The sequence below is a fragment of the Lucilia sericata genome, unplaced genomic scaffold, assembly GCF_015586225.1.
Source record: "Lucilia sericata isolate MDLA Ls3-8-SP2 unplaced genomic scaffold, ASM1558622v1 Contig001475F_arrow, whole genome shotgun sequence".
NCBI classification, from domain to species: Eukaryota; Metazoa; Arthropoda; class Insecta; order Diptera; family Calliphoridae; genus Lucilia; species Lucilia sericata.
Genome location: NW_023995403.1, coordinates 30312 through 46491, shown reverse-complemented (window position 1 = coordinate 46491; position 16180 = coordinate 30312). Strand labels below are relative to the sequence as shown.

General features: G+C 31.0%; 3 protein-coding genes across 6 annotated transcripts in view; 2 read left to right on the top strand and 1 right to left on the bottom strand.

The window, feature by feature from the left end:
* The window catches only part of LOC119611528 (protein charlatan), a 40608-nt gene extending 29056 nt beyond the window's left edge, over nucleotides 1–11552 (top strand). Inside the window, exons 2-8 of one of the 4 annotated variants that reach the window (XM_037967142.1) lie at nucleotides 3402–3676; nucleotides 3785–4413; nucleotides 6689–7220; nucleotides 7320–7750; nucleotides 7826–8002; nucleotides 8083–8370; nucleotides 8713–11544. In XM_037967142.1, the coding sequence (XP_037823070.1) occupies nucleotides 3485–3676; nucleotides 3785–4413; nucleotides 6689–7220; nucleotides 7320–7750; nucleotides 7826–8002; nucleotides 8083–8370; nucleotides 8713–10687 (4224 nt within the window). In that variant the 5' untranslated portion in view covers nucleotides 3402–3484 and the 3' untranslated portion in view covers nucleotides 10688–11544. Of the gene's footprint in view, nucleotides 1–3401; nucleotides 3677–3784; nucleotides 4414–6688; nucleotides 7751–7825; nucleotides 8003–8082; nucleotides 8371–8712 lie in introns of all 4 variants that reach the window. The other 3 variants (XM_037967141.1, XM_037967140.1, XM_037967143.1) reach the window with 3 other exon arrangements.
* On the top strand, nucleotides 5157–6592 carry LOC119611530 (protein phosphatase 1 regulatory subunit 36-like). Its single transcript, XM_037967144.1, has one exon. The coding sequence runs from the start codon at nucleotides 5216–5218 to the stop codon at nucleotides 6590–6592; it is 1377 nt and encodes a 458-aa protein (XP_037823072.1). The 5' UTR covers nucleotides 5157–5215.
* Nucleotides 11553–13767: 2215 nt separating the features above from the next.
* Nucleotides 13768–15933, bottom strand: LOC119611533 (U6 small nuclear RNA (adenine-(43)-N(6))-methyltransferase-like). Its single transcript, XM_037967149.1, has 3 exons — nucleotides 15556–15933; nucleotides 14835–15463; nucleotides 13768–14764 (listed from the first exon to the last, which is right to left on the bottom strand). Exons 1-3 carry the CDS (start codon nucleotides 15697–15699, stop codon nucleotides 14593–14595), a joined length of 945 nt encoding a protein of 314 aa, XP_037823077.1. The 5' UTR covers nucleotides 15700–15933; the 3' UTR covers nucleotides 13768–14592.
* Nucleotides 15934–16180: the final 247 nt, after the last annotated feature.

Sequence of the window (16180 nt, the reverse complement as noted above, 5' to 3'; positions counted from 1 at the left end):
TATAAAAGGTGGGTGCGTTCTAGTTTTTAAAAAACAACTATGGAAAATTTTTGTAAAAGTTAAACATCCTGTTTAACTAAACTACAGTTGGAGTTTCCTTACAAAATAAGTCCTTTTTAAAGAACTTATTGTTATTGTTGTTGCTGACAAAAAGAAAAAACCCTGACCATTAAAACTTTTTAACATTGATTTTATGACTTTACACCAACAACTGTTGCTTTTAGCACCCACTCGTAAAAAAAATAAGAATTGTATAAATAAGACTTTGCAAACGGTTTAAATCTTAAGGTTTGGGTTTATTATTGTTGATTTTTTTCTATATAATAAGGCTGAAAACAAAACATTTACGAAAAATATCATATCTTTGCCTTACAACCTAACCCAGACTCTCAATACCTTTACACCCATTTTTATTTTTATGCCACACAGCAGCAGACCAACTCTGATATAAAGTATGACATGATGTCTTGTATAGCCAGAGCATCCACCCACTTTTTTATTTTTAGATAGAAAAAAAAACAAACAAGTAACAAGTATTAAATGTTAAGGCTTAAACGAAAACTCAAGTACCCTACAAAATAAAATGTTTAAGAATATAACTTTCTATAGGGAGAGAGCATTATCATTGGCTTATGATGCGGCCCTAAGCACCCGATCGGAGCCAATATTTTTATAATGGGTTTAAAGATACCTACGACTACCTAATCTTTTGCTTCTAAATTGAGAAGTAGACCTCAGTCGGCAATAAAACCCTATCAAGGACAATACGACAAGAGAAATAGCACCCGATCGGAGATAATACAATGCGTTTATAATGGGTTTAAAGATAACTATGACTACGATTACCTAATATTTTGCTTATAAATTGAGATGTAGACCTGAGTCGGCAATAAAAACCGTTCAAGAACAATACGACGAGAGAAATACTTAAGTTCATATTGGGCTTACGGGTACCTATGTTCCAAAGCATAAATGGAATCCATTGACATAAATTCTTCGGCTCTTGGTCGACTAACTAAGACTCATTAACGAAGATTTCCAAATCAATATCATCTAAATTGACATGGGAGAGAAAAACTGCGATTAACAGTGAGCATATCGGATGTATTCTTCGACTCTTGGTCGGCTAACGAAGACTCATTAACCAAGATTACCCAATAAATAGCATCTACGTTGACATGCAGATCAAAGTCAACTATAGCACCCGATCAGGGACAATACTTTGAGAAAAAAGCATCGGTTTATAGTGGGCATAAAAAGTATCGGATGACACGTATTCTTTGACACTAAGTCGGCAAATTAGAACTCATGGACCAAGACTTTTAAATCTAGGATAGTATGACGTAAGAAATGTTTCGGTTCACAGTAGGTTTATGGATGTCTGTGGTCCAAGGCATTGACCAAGACTGCTTAGACAATAGCATCGAATTGAGATGCTGAACTTAGTCGACTATAGCTACCGATCAGGGGCAATAGAGAGAAATGCTTCGGATTATAGTGTTCTTTGGTTTAAAATGCTTAAAAGATAGCATCGAAATTGAGATGCGGAACTTAGTCGGCTATAGCTAACGGTCAGGGACAATAGGTAGAGAGAAATGCTCCGGTTTATAGTGATCTTACAGAGGCCTATGATCTAAAGCATTGACATACATTTTTGACCCTTACTCAGCTAACTAAGACTCATTAATCAATACTGCTTAGCATTTAACTTGAGTTGTAATCCTCAGTCGACTATAACATTCCAACAGGGACAATATAACGTGAGAAATGCTTCAGTTCATAATAAACTACAGCTGGCTATAGACCAAGACATGGAAAGAATCCGAAAACAATCATTACTTGGCTCTTAAATGTCTAAATTTCCCTCCTGCAACAAACCTTAGGACCAACAACAACTTATCCCCTACAAGCCATTATAGCAAAGGCTCACAAATATAGAGCATTCATTCACAAAAGTATACAAAGTTTTCTTTTTTTATGATTTTTTTTCCTCCAGTAAAGAGTAAAATAAATACCCCAACAACAAAAAATACATAAAACGTAAATATATGTATAACAAAAACACACTTACTTGAATAAAAGTTTATGGGAGAAAAAAAAAATTGTATAAAAAAATATATAAAGTCTGGCGTCAAAATATGACTTGGAAAAAAGTGGGTGGGTGGCTTGTGTTGTTTGTCTGTCTGTCTGAATGTGATTTGAATATAAAAAGTTAGCAAATATATGTGGTTGGGTTTAACTACTAGGAATTGTCAATATAACCTTGAACTTTACGTTAACAAACAAGAAACGAAAGAGAAAAAAACGTTTGAAAAGAACACAATTTAAAAATAAAATTTTATAATAAAAAAATCCTTATAATGCAGCTAAAAGTGTGCTTTAGAAATTGTTATAAATTTGAAAATGAAAGGCCAGCAAAGAGTAGTTGTTTGTATAGAGAACAAATAGGTTTCGGGAAAAGTTTGATTAGATATTGTAATAAGAAATAATATGTCTAAAAGGGTTTCTAAAATTGGGCTTCTAAAAGTAGTTAAGTTTTATTTGAAAGTTGCCTAATTGTATGCTGCAAAATGTTTGTTGTATTATACAGTGTATAGAGTTTAAAGTATCTAGAATGTTCTTAAAGAAATTGTAAAAAAGTCTTACAAACACAGTCTTGTAAAGAAGTTAAGAGGAGATTTTTGATTTGGCGCCTAAAAGTAGATGAATTTCTTTTATATAAAAGCCTAATTGTATGCTTTAGAAAGTATAAATAGGATACTTGAATTTGCGCCTTAAAACCTTTTCCTAATCAATTGTAGATCATTTGTATAGCAAAACTAGAGGATTTTTTTTTCAACTTTTGAGAATTATGAACTGAAAAGTATGCTAATGTCTTTAGAATTTACATATAAAGCCTAAAAGCATTCTATAACGAACCATTATAAAGTAGGCTTCAATACATTGTAATACGTTCTTTCGTAGACTTCTTAAACGAAAACAAATTTCATCATAATCAAAAACCATCCATAATAATGACTCATTCTCTCATATCTTGTGGGTAAAGCCAACAACAACTAACTAAGAATGTGGGTTCTTGGCTAGTACAACATCGCAAAAACCCCCTTCAGTAACATAAATGATACTAAATGACTGAATAAGAAAAAAAGACGTAAAAAAGAAACATATTGGCATTATTTTAACAATTTATGCATAACGATAGAGTCTTCCAGGAATACGGCAACAACATAAAACCACACTACTACCAGACGCCCCCTACCTAAACAATACAAAGCCTTAAAGAATTTCAGACAAACGTAAAAAAACAACAGCGCGAGAAAAAAAATACACAAAGCGGATGTTTAAAAAAGAAAAAATCTTCATTTTATATATTCTTTACGTTTTTTTCTTTCTACTTGCAGTTGAAAGGGATTGGCAGTAAGAGCAACAGCAATATTGCATTTAAAGGTTTTATTGAAGCATCAACAGCAGTGTTGAAAAAGCCATGGCAACAGTAATACCACCGACCTCAAATGTTGAGGCCGCCTATGAAGATATGTTCAAAGAAATCACAAGAAAATTATATGGTGAAGAGACCGGAAATGGTTTGCATACACTAGGAACCCCCGTAGCACAGGTGGCAACAACAGGACCCACAGCAGCACCAGAAGGTGAACAAAGATCATTTACAAATTTGGTAAGTTTTCAAATGAAACTTTAAAAAACAAATTCTCAATAAAAAACTAAAAAACAAAGGAAGTTGCAAATTGTAATATAAAAAAAACACAATTTTTTTAAATTTTAGCAAATTGATCGTTCTACACAACCTACAATTGAATACGAACATAATAATCCCAATAATGCAACAGCTACCTCGGTGGCTGCTGCATCGGCCGCGGCTGCAACAGCAGCTGTTATTGCTGCCGCCACAACACAAAATGCCACAAATGTTGTTATACAGCAACAACCAGAGGGCTCTGTGGTTGTAACAACCACCACAAATACAGGTGGAAATTTCAAATCGGAAGATCATTTGAGTACGGCATTTGGTTTGGCGGCATTAATGCAACAAAATGGTTTTGCCACCACAACCGGTACTATATTAAGTACACAGGCTATAAATAAAGTTATAACAACGGCTGCTGGTAGTCAACAACAACAACAGCAGCAGCAACAAAATGTGACAGGTGATCAGCAACAGCAGCAGCAACAACAACAACAACAGCAGCAAACTTGGTCTAATGAGGGCACACAACAGCAAGATCAACAACAGCAGCAGCAGCAACCCGCACCTACTACGCAAATTGTGCAGTGGACTACCACACCGAGTGGTAAATTACAAAGTTATTCAACTACCACAGCACAACCACAACAACAACAGCAGCAACAGCAACAACAACAACAGCAGCAACAATTAGCAACTCCTAAGTCAAAGTAAGTTAAACAATAGTTATTAACAGAAAATTTTCTTAGAGAAAGATTTTCGTATTCTACACTTTTACAGCTTAATTCTGCTAAAGCTCTAGCCCATTCTAAAGCTTCATTTGCTCTATTTAAGTTCTCTTCTAAGTTCAATAAATAGCACACATTTGAAAAGTGTAGTTGCAGATCTGTTGATCTCTGAATAGAAAGCTTTCTATGAATTCCTTCTTTCTTCGCTTAATTTTGCAAAAGTTCAAAAGCTTTTAGCATAAAAGCTTGCACTATAAAAGCGAACATTCTAAAGCTTTATTTTGCTCTACCAAAGTTATAATCTAAGTTAAACTAATGAGACATATTTGGAAAGTGTATTTGCTGATCTATTGATCTCGGAATAGAAAGCTTTTAAAGAATATAAAAGCTTTTCCTATTCTATATTTAACACTTAATGGGTAGAGAGATAGTAAATGCTTTTTTTGCTAGAATTCCAAAGCTAACACCGAGCAAGATTAACTCATAATAGCGAACATTTTAAGCTTTTCTAAAGCTTCTTTTTGCTCGACTCTACTCTCAGCCAACATGAACAAAAAATACACATTTGCTAAGTGAATTTGCTGATATAACGATTTAGAATATATAATCAGATATAGAACAAAGGCAATTCTGATAAATAGGGTTCATTTTAACGTTCCCTGAGTTTGTAACAGACAACTCTGGTAGTTCAAATAATTGACAAACAAAATTTTATAATCAAAGCTTTAGTACAAGATTTTTTTTCTTCCATAATTTTGAATATAACCTTAAACTCCAATCAACAATGATTCGCATACACACCGATAATTTTGTGCCACGTTATGTAAACGGCTCTTGGATTTGGAATGATGATGAAGAAAATCTTCATTTCGATTCACGAGAAGAAGCCTCTAAGGAGGTTAGCAAAGAAGAATATGTCAATATTGGTGGCTATAAATTTCTGGCATCAATTAATCAATTGGAGGAAATGATATTTCGTCAAGAATTTCAAAGATCCGATACTACACATGATTATGAGGCTGTACTACTGCAAGATATTAAAGATTTAGTAATGTTTCTATCACCCAAAGAGATTCTAACAAAGGATTTTATATATTTTCTCAATACCAAAACGGTGCATCAATTCCTTAAAGCTTTGGTAATATATTTTGAGTATTTTATGAAATTTGTAGAATTTATACTCATACGTAGAGATGAGATATCGGGAGAAAAGGCTCAAATACAAAGTGAGGAGAGTACTGAAATTAAAAGAATATATTCGAAACATCTATCGCAATATCGTTTATTATTGGCCCGTGAATACAGTGAGATTTTGTTGGGTAATGGAGAAATGCGTAAATTCTATCACCTAAAACCTATAGTTAATATATCGCAGTCTATTAAAGATAAAGCTTTTCATGAAGGCTTCTTGGCTTTTTGCACAAATTTTGTTTGGATAGCCATGTTTAGAAGAGATTTGGAATTAATCGATATGGAAATGAATCGTTTGTTTAGATCTGAACATTTTTCCTTAGTACGTTCCGAGCGCTATCAATTTTCCCCGGTGGAGGCCAGCATGTTGTATGGCAAGAATTATAAACGTTGCAATTATCGTGCACAAAATTCTCCTCTTATTATGGAACTCAGTAATGTGGAAAAGGAAAATGTTCCATTACTATGGACAGGAGAACGAAAATATCGTGGTACTGATTTGCGTATATTTCAAATTGAATTGGAATTTATTGTACCAGATTCACAACTCTCTTTAATTGATGTAAGCCATGGTATATTGGGACATCCTAGGAAAATTTATGACACCATGCTTACCATTAATTGGGAAGCGGTAAGGTTTCAAAACTATTCCGAATTATATGATCCTTATCGTATTATAAGACAACCCTATTTGGAAATACCAAAATTGGATGCAGAAAACTTGCGTAAAAATTGTGAAAAATATGAATCCTATTATCAGTTAAAACATTCTTTTGAGGGCTGGGATCGTAAAATGTTGAGAAAATGGTTGAAACGTGATGAAATTATAAATTTCTTTAAAACAGAAGGTATTTTAACGGATGTGTGGCAGAAATGTCAAAAAGAAATTGAACAGATTGGTTATGGGCCATCTGTAGAAGAAATAACCAAGAAGTTTATAGCACGCAAAGAAAAATTAAGAAAGAAATGAAGTTGTATTTTGGAAAAAAAATTTAATAAATTTTATTTTTTAATAAAAATCCTTTTAATTTCTAAAATTTGTATTATCTTTTAATGATTTTTACAGAACTAACAAAAATCGTAATGATCATACCTCTCCACCCTTAAACAATGCCACTGAAGTCATCTATACTAGTCCCTCAACCTCGGGTAATATGACACAACAACAACAGCAGCAACAACAACAAACACCTCCCAATGCTAATACTTCTACATCCTCGAATACTTCATCCTCTGGCGGTAGCTCTACGAGTAGCAATAGTCGTAAGAAATCTTCAAATAATCAAAATAATAATAACAACAACAATGGACAACCTTTGGTACAAAAACGTTATGCCTGCACACATTGTCCTTATTCAACAGATCGCCGTGATCTCTATACACGTCACGAGAATATCCACAAAGATGAGAAACCATTCCAATGTTATGCCTGTTTGAAACAATTCAATCGGGCCGATCATGTTAAGAAACATTTTCTGCGTATGCATCGTGAAATGCAATATGATATCAACAAGACGAGAAGACATGTGCCCTCTAGTTCGGGTGGTGGCGGTGGTCATCATCATGGTGGCGGTAGAAGTAATATTACTATAACAACGGTAAATACTCCCTCTTCCTTCTCTACTACTACTACTACTACTAATAGTAATTTACTTAATGATGGCAATATAATTGAGCAAAAACCTATAATCTTCCAGACTCAGGCGAATGTTAATTTGGAACAAGCCTTTTTGGAACAGCAGCGTCAACCTACTTCATCTAGTCTCAGCATAGCCGAAACCATAGAGGCTGTGGCCACAGCAACTGATGCCCCCTTGCCGCAAATGAAACAGGAGAAGAATGATGATGGTTCTTTGGTGACGGGTCAAACGGCCAATGTTAAGCCCAAACGTGAAAAACGTTTTACCTGCTGCTATTGTCCCTGGTCGGGTGCCGATAAATGGGGTCTCAAGAGACATTTAAATACTCATACAAAACCTTTTGTATGTCTATTATGTGATTATAAAGCAGCCAGATCGGAAAGATTGGCCACTCATGTTTTAAAAGTACATAATAAAAGAGCTTGCAATAAATGCTCTTATCTAGGAGACACTTTGGAAGAATATCAACAACATTTGAATGAAGTGCAGTAAGTACTTTTTTTATTTCAAATTTTATTCTCAAATAACTATAATGTTTTTCTTTTACCATTTGCTTACAAAAGTCCTACGACTCCCTCTAATCGTAGTAATAGTAATAATAACAATAATTCCACAAATAATACTACAACAACTACTAACAACAATTCTTCAAATAATTTAAATGTATTACGTACAATTGGCAATACTTTAGGAAATAATAATAATCAACTAAATCAATTTCAAAATAATAACAATTTTAGGTAATTAACTATAATTCTAGTAAAGATTTTTATATTTTAAATTAACATTTCTTCCTACTTCTTATGCAATAATTAATTAGTGTTAATAATGTTTCAACAACTACAACAAATGGCAATTCTGTTACTATATATACCACTACGACTACAGATAATCAAGGTGGTAATATTACAACAGGTGGCCCTTTACAAGAAATTATCGTAAATCCCTCTTCGATGGTGGGTTGGCGTTTAAGTGCCAATGGCTCTTTAATACCCCCACACGATTTGTTGACGGGAGGCCTGCCAAACGCCGCAGCCCAGAAACGTGGCTCTGAGCGTTTATTTCAATATCTTGAGGCGGACGGAAGTGATCCAGAAGATTATGCGCGGTACATATGAAACTAAATGTTGTGTTGAAGTTTTTGTTAATTTTTTGCTTTTCGTTTAAAGTGGTTTATGTTAAACCTAAATTTCGTTTCTACTTTTTTTCTTTTTATTTCATTTTACCGCCAAAATGTATGGCTTTATTTAATGAGAAGTTAATTTTTTATTACTTTGCTTTATAAAAGTTTTTGTTTCTTTTGGAAATCAGTTACAAACTGAAAGTAGTTTTAAAGATTATTATGTTATTTTCCTTTTTTAACTTAACTTTTCTTTTGTTCTATTTGCTTAAAGTTTTTTTAAACTATTTTTGCACCAAAAACTTATAATTTTCTTTTCTCCTTTTACAGTCTTTTAAAAATGGACGCAATTAGTCGCAATACAGCTTCAGTCGCTCAGGATTTTCATAAGGCGGGAGGCGTGCACGAGTTGAAACTACCAGCAAATCATCAACTCCTGTTCAATAATAAACTGCCTTCACAATGGACGACTAAAGAAGCAGCTGCTTTACTGCAAAGTCTTAGCAATGCCAACAATTTGAGCTTTGTCTATCAACAGCAACAACAACAACAACAATTGCAACAACAGCGTTCCAAATATGCACCCACAAATGGTTTCCTTAATCAAAATGGCAATGCTGGCCAACGTCAGCGTCAACATTCCTCGGGTGATGATGAAAATACTCCCTCCTCGGGATCATCATCATCGACAGCATCATCTAGTGATGATATGTCACCGATTAAAATGGAACGATCTACTAAGGCTTATAATTTGGTATTAAATAATAACGAGCAGAGAAAGGCGATGTCAAAGACATATTTACATAAAAATTATGATTTGCAAGAAGCATCTTCCAATTCATCATCAACGAATGCAAATGATATTTTTATAAATGCAGCTAATAATAACATCATCAACAACAACAACAGCAGCAGCAACTTCAATGGCAACAATGCTATCATTAGCCATACAGACATAATGAAAAATCAAGAAATCTTCAATGAAGATCAAGAAAATCAAGAGCAGCTTATTAGATCGTCTCCCGCGTATAAATATAATAGTCAATATTATAATAATAACAACAACAACAATACAAATTTAAATAAAAATAACAACAACAAGTCGTCAACAAAAACCAACATTAACAACAATAATATTATTAATAATAATAACAACAATAATTATCAACATCGCCTTGATCTGCAACACAATAAAGAAAACAACAATAATGCTACATTCCTAACACAAATGGAATTTCAAAATCTTAATAAAATCGGTACACAATTTCAAAATTATGTTAAAGATATTATAAGCAAATATTATGCCGCCGAAACTCCGGTAATGTTTCCCAATATGCCCACAGCAACTACTACTGCTCAGCAAAGTCAACAGAGATCGAATTTACAAACTTCACCTAAACGCAAAAGAATGTTAAGTGAAACTGAAGAGTATATAGAGTATTTGAAGAATAAAGAAGATATTACTTTAACCATAACACCCAAAAATAATCCAAATAATGCTCAAAGCAACAATGGTCTTATACAAAAATCGCCTTTGCCTTTGAAAAGAGAACGTGATTTAGCTTCAGATTCTTATAAGAGAATATCACCAAAGAAACAAATGTTGGCTGCAGCGACAGCACAAGGAGTTTTAAATACTCCTCCCACCCAGCCACCATTAGCAGCGGCTTTGACACAACAAAAATCCAATAAGAAATCTATATCACAATTGGCCACTTTATTGCCGCTATTGGCAGATGCCGCTTCTCAGCAACAGTATTTAACTGCACCTTTAGATTTTAGTAAAAAGCCTGCTGGTGATCACACCGATCTTGTACAAATAAAACAAGAACAAGAGGAAGACAGTGTTAAGGTTACGGTAAAACAAGAACCCGAAGACTTTACTCTCAAACAACAAGAGCCCCAAGATCCCATAGAAACGCAAACGGCCCACAAAGCTTATGCCAATTTCTCAGTTAATGCTTTGCTTAACAATATCGGTCTTAATGCCGACAAACGTTCTTCACGCAAACAGGCTCAACCCAAAAAGATACGTGTTCCTCCAGAGATGGTTATAGCTATGTTAAGAGATAAATATCTTAATCGTATGGTGGATCATAAACTAAGCTGTAAGGATTGCATCAATTCGAAACGTTCATCTATGCTAGTGTTTAACTATCACACCAAGGCATCATTGTGTTTGCATCGCTTGTGGAAGCATTCGGAAAAACCACAGAAATGTAAAAAATGTGGTGAGAAATTTAAGCAAAAGTATAATTTAAAATTACATCAATTAAAAGTGCACAGAAAAGTGGCCAGAGCTTAGAGATGACTAGGTAGAAGAAGAAGGTGCTAAAGGTAAAAAAAAACATAACTGGGCATTTGAAAATTATAGTCAAGAATTTGTTTACTTTAGTTTGTTGTATTTAACAATTAAGTTTTCCTTTTGTTTGGTTCAGTACAGAAAGCTTTCTAAACTTTTATTTTAGGAAATGTATTTCTAGATAACAAAACATTTTGTAAACAAAACTAAAAGCATTTTGTTGTCTTAAATTATACAAGGAAAGCTTATAAAAGCTTTAAAGTATAATTTTAATATGCTGCTCTTTTTTTGTATAACGTTTACAAAGCTTTTAATGAAAAGTCTTATAAAAAGCTTTCTTTGCAAAATCTTTCATATTGCCTTAAACAAAAATATATCTTCCGTTTTTAAAACTTTTGATAATTTAAGAAACTTAAAAAGCTTTTTATTTTCTATAATTTTTTTTTATAAAGAAAATGTTTAGTTTCAAATTGAAATTACGAGAAAATTTAATTTTAGTTAAAAAAAAAACGAAAATAATTTTGTAAAAAAATTAAGAAAAGCTTAAAAATCTACCTTTTTAGAGCTTCTATGCCAAAAGCTACTTACTTTTTTAAAAATTTTTCTAAACAAGAAAAGTTTTTACAAGTTCTGTTATTCTTGAGTGAAAGCTTATGAAATTTAAGTTTTTTGAAAAAAGCTTTTCCTTTTCTATGAAAATTTACCTAAATTACAAATTTTGCAAACAAGCTTTTTAGTGATTTCATTTAAAGCGTTCATTTGCTTTCTTATTAAAAAAAGCTTTTGTTAAAGCTTACAAAAGCTTTTTACTATTTTTCTCAACTTTTTGTATAAATTTATTATAACAAGTATAAATTAAGGCATTTTTAAAAAAGCTTACAAAAGCTTTATGTAAAAAGCTTACAAAAGCTTTTTGTAAAAAAAACTTACAAAAGCTTTTTTGATTTTTTCCAATATTTAACTATAAAAGCTCAAAAACGTTTACTATGTTTAGAAATTATCTTAATTTAAGACTTTTTTGAAAAAGCTTTTTGCTTTTTTTCTCAGCTTTTTGTATAAATTTATTATTTATTTTATATTTTTAGCATAAAATTTATATTTTTCTTTTAAATTAAGCCTTTAAAGGGATAATTTGTTAAAAAAAAATTAACAAATTTTCCAAAAAACTAAATTACTGTTTTATAAAGTATTAATTAAGTTTGTTTTTTTTTTATAAATGAATTGAAAATTTCGTTTGAAATAAAAGTATTTATTGAAGAAAAATTTTATTTTATAATTTTTGTTAAGAAAAAATTTAATAAAAAAGCTAATTAGCTTGCCATTTAAATAAAAATTAAACTGAAAAACAAAATACAAAAACAACAAAACAACAACACCTACTCAATTACACAAATTTCCATAATTTTTAAAAAATGAATTAAGTTTTAAGACAAATTTAAGTTTAAATTTTAAGTTGTGATGTACCTGAAATATGATTTCGTCTAAAACAAAAAAATACATTAAAGAAAAACTTTATGCTTATAAAATTTAGTTTTTTTTAAGGAAAATACTCTTTACCTAAAGTAGAATTATTAGTTATAATGAACTTATTAATATAATTTTAATAATTAAGCTTTAATTTGCCATTTATTTAATATTTTTTTGTATTAGTATAAAACAAGAGTTATAGTGTTAAGTTAATTTTTTTTCTGCCTTATTTTTATATGAATTTAAATCTATTTTATTAATTAAGCTTTAATTTTTTTTTCTTAATTTAGTATTAAAAACCAGCCTTTTTTAGTATTTAAGTTGAAAAACTACACAAGTAAAACAACAATTTACCACCTTTTTGAAAAGTTCACACTACTCCCCTCTTAAACTTAAAACCTTAATAAACAAAACAAACATTCTTCATATAATAAATTTAAAAAAAAAAAACTAAATTATTTATAAAGAAAAAAAAAGCCGACAAAAAAACTGACTGAATGGTAACAAATAAATATAAAAAAACAATTTTTAAAAACAAAAATACACGGCATATTTTTTATTTTTTAGTATAAAAAGAAATTGTATTTTTTATGTAAGAAAGTTTGACAAGAACAAAAAAAAATGTTACAAAATTTATGAAAAAACAAACAAACAAATTTTGGTATATAAAATTTCTACAAAATTTAAGAAGAAAATAAAAAATACATAATTTAAATTTTAGGCAATGAAACAAAATCTATCAAAAAAAAAAAAAGACGTTAATTTATGATTTTTTAAAAAAAAAAGGTATAAGAAAAAGACAAATTATTATTAAATAAAGAAAATTTTACTTTATTTTTAAAAAGCAAAGAAATTAAACTAAAAAAATATAAAAAAGAAAATTTTTGTGTCGTAAGGAGAAATTGTTGGTAAAAAAATATTTAGTTTAATTATGAAACATAATAATACAACAACAAGAAAAACAAACAACAAAAACAACATACATTTCTCAAGAACAACAAAACCACAAAAGAATGAAAACCAATAAAAAATATTAGTTTAACAAAAAAAATATTTAATTCAAAGTGTTTTATTTGAAAGGAAAGGGAGTCAAAGTGTAATTGGAACTCAAATTTTAGGAGATATAACGGGTTTATGAAGTATGTATTAGTCTATAGTCTAGTCTATTGACTTGTCTATAGTCTAAAGATGAGTCTATAGTTTAGTCTAGACTAAACTACAAATTAGTATATTGTCTAATCTATAGATTAGTCTCTAGAGTAGACTATTATATAGACTACAATATCTATTGGCTTGTCTAGATATAAATTGACTGTCTATAGATTAGTCTTTTGACTATTGTAATGACTCGACTATAGACTAGGCTATTGACTCATCTATAGACTAGACTATAGATATATGAACTAGTCTACTGACTTGTCTATAGACTAATCTTTTGACTCGTGAATATAGACTACTAGATTGGCTCCTATATATGGGCTGGTAATTCTAGGTCATAATTATTAAACCATGGCTCATTTATTGAGAATAATAATTAATTGCAACTTTAATGTGCGGTGTTTTTTATAAACACTGCAGTTGCTGGAATAAAACACAATTTCACAAAACACACTAACTGCAGATAATTTCTACAGCACCACTGTAATTGTGCAGTTTTTATGTTTTATTAATTACTTTATATTCAATGTATTTCTTTTAATATAAAAAAAAACTTATATAGTTGTCAAATCTAAAATAATATTACCGGACAATGAGTTTTTGAGTTCCCTTAATTCATAATATGTCTCACCCAAGGTAATTTTTTGAAATAAAAAGTTTACAAAATCCTAGTTTATAAAATATCTTCAAATTATATTTAAAATTTTTAAAGGCTATTCGTCTAAATGTGAACAAACACGCTTTTTCTAGTATTATATTGAAAACAACAAATAAATTCGAAAAATAGTTTTTGTTTTCAATTTAAAGTGAAAATGAAATGTTCGTTTGAATTTAGAGGAACAGGCAGTTAGTTTTTCCCACAATCGACTACATATAAAACTTTTACTAGGACTTTTGTTGGCAAGTGATTTGATTTCATAAACTAATTTTATTATACAGTCGTTTCGGAATTTGTGGAAGTATAAAGTCTCGAACATAAAACTAAACAAAATGATGCTACAATAAAATTGGACAATGAACAAATGAATCCTAAAGCAAAAACCTATAAAATTTATGGAAAAAATCAAAGAAGTCACCCTAACATAATAAATTTCCTTAAAAATCTGATAAAAAAAAAACTTTAAATGAAGCAGAAACAGTTTCTTTTAAAATGAAAAACGTTATACTCAAAGTTATAAACTAAATTCAGTCTAAACAAAAACCTAATTGAAGCCAAATTTAGAAACCCATTAAATTAAACATATTTTTCTTTAAAGTAACAAAATTTTAAGATTTTAAACAATTTATTGAAATTTCGTTAAATCAATATCCTTCTCAAAAGACCAGGCCACACCCCATCTGGTGGTATTGCCCTGATGAAATTCCGTTGAACAAACATTTAAAATATTCTTGTGTTTGAGAATATTTAAAACATCTACTAAACTGCTTTTCAAGCCCAACATCGTGGTGTAGACTCTAAATAGTTGTAGAATTAACAAACAAATTAAAAATTTGCGCATCTCGATGAAATAGAAACTAACAATACCTTATTTGTTGTTTAAACAATAAACTTTCCTCTATAATTTGTTCAACAAACTTAACCTCACCACCCTGGCAGCTTAGCTCTTCCTTATAGCCGGTGGGACAATTGTGGGGTGGAGGTCTTTTATTAGATTTACGGGTTTTATGGTTGTTCTCATTTTGCGAATCGAAAAAGGGCGGATTGCATAAACAGAAATCATAAATTTTATAAGGGGAGCTGCAGTTTTCTTCACTAAAGTATTCTTGGAATATTTGGGTAGTATGTTTTTGAGGGTAGAGTGTTATTAAAGAGGAAAGTTTATTATTTTCTATATTTTTAGCAGCATATTGCAAATTTGTGGCATTCGCTTCTAAAGCCAGCATTTGCCAGTTATTTTTCTTGGCCGCCAAAATACTGTAAATACAGGAGGAGCCACAACCAATATCTATGCCCCTTAATGGCGTTTCTTTAACTTCAGGGGGCACTATATCTTCCAGCCATAGTATATAATTCAAACGTAAAGGCAAAGTAGGCACTAAACTGCCGGGAGCAAATTCCACAGCTAATTGGAAATATTCCCGTAACAAAGTTTGGGTCAAAGCTCTCAAGGCGGCTTCATTTTTATAATCAATACAAACTTTGCCACACAATTCCTTGAGGGGAAACACATTAGTCAAGGCATCGTTTTGTTTTTAACGGATAGGAAAGCATTTTTTAGAATATGTTTGCTTTAGTAGGTACTTACCAATTTGCAAACCCGACGAAATTCTGGATATTTGATGGCCAATTCGGTGTAATCCGGTGGCTGGCGGAAAATATTACGTGGATGCATTTGCTTTTTATTAGCTGCTGTATTACACATTTTTCTTGATTTTTCACTTTCATTCATTATTTTATTTTATTTAATAAACAAAACACCACTAAAATAACACTTTGAGAAGCACTTTATTACAAACAGACGCTTTCTAAAACAGCTGTTGCTTTCAGACTTGCAAAAACTTGTATAGATTTCTGGCGCTTTCCTGTGCAAGTTTATGCTTGCACTCATTCATAACTACATACATACATATATTTCAACAGGCCATTTTGCTATTTGCTTTTTTTCTTCATTTTCGAGCAAATAACTTATTTTTTGATATTTATCTAACACTTAACACTTCTTTAACTAATTTTCACTAAAATTATTTTATTAATTTCGTTTTAACTTATAAAAAACTTAAAATTTCTTTACACTTGTCTGTTTCTTCACTGCTGAATATAATGCCGTTATATTTCAACTACTGTATAAACTAGATTGTTTTAAGTGTTGTAAAATGGTTTTTATTTGATATTTGTCATTTTTGTCTTATACTTAACAACACTGTTTGCAT

Coding starts and splice junctions, on each gene's coding strand:
- LOC119611530 (XM_037967144.1), top strand. CDS start 5,216: ATGATTCGCATACACACCGATAATTTTGTGCCACGTTATGTAAACGGC.
- LOC119611533 (XM_037967149.1), bottom strand. CDS start 15,699: ATGAATGAAAGTGAAAAATCAAGAAAAATGTGTAATACAGCAGCTAAT. Junction 15,464..15,555: donor TTCGTCGGGTTTGCAAATTG/GTAAGTACCTAC, acceptor TTTCCCCTCAAG/GAATTGTGTGGCAAAGTTTG. Junction 14,765..14,834: donor TTGTTTAAACAACAAATAAG/GTATTGTTAGTT, acceptor ACAACTATTTAG/AGTCTACACCACGATGTTGG.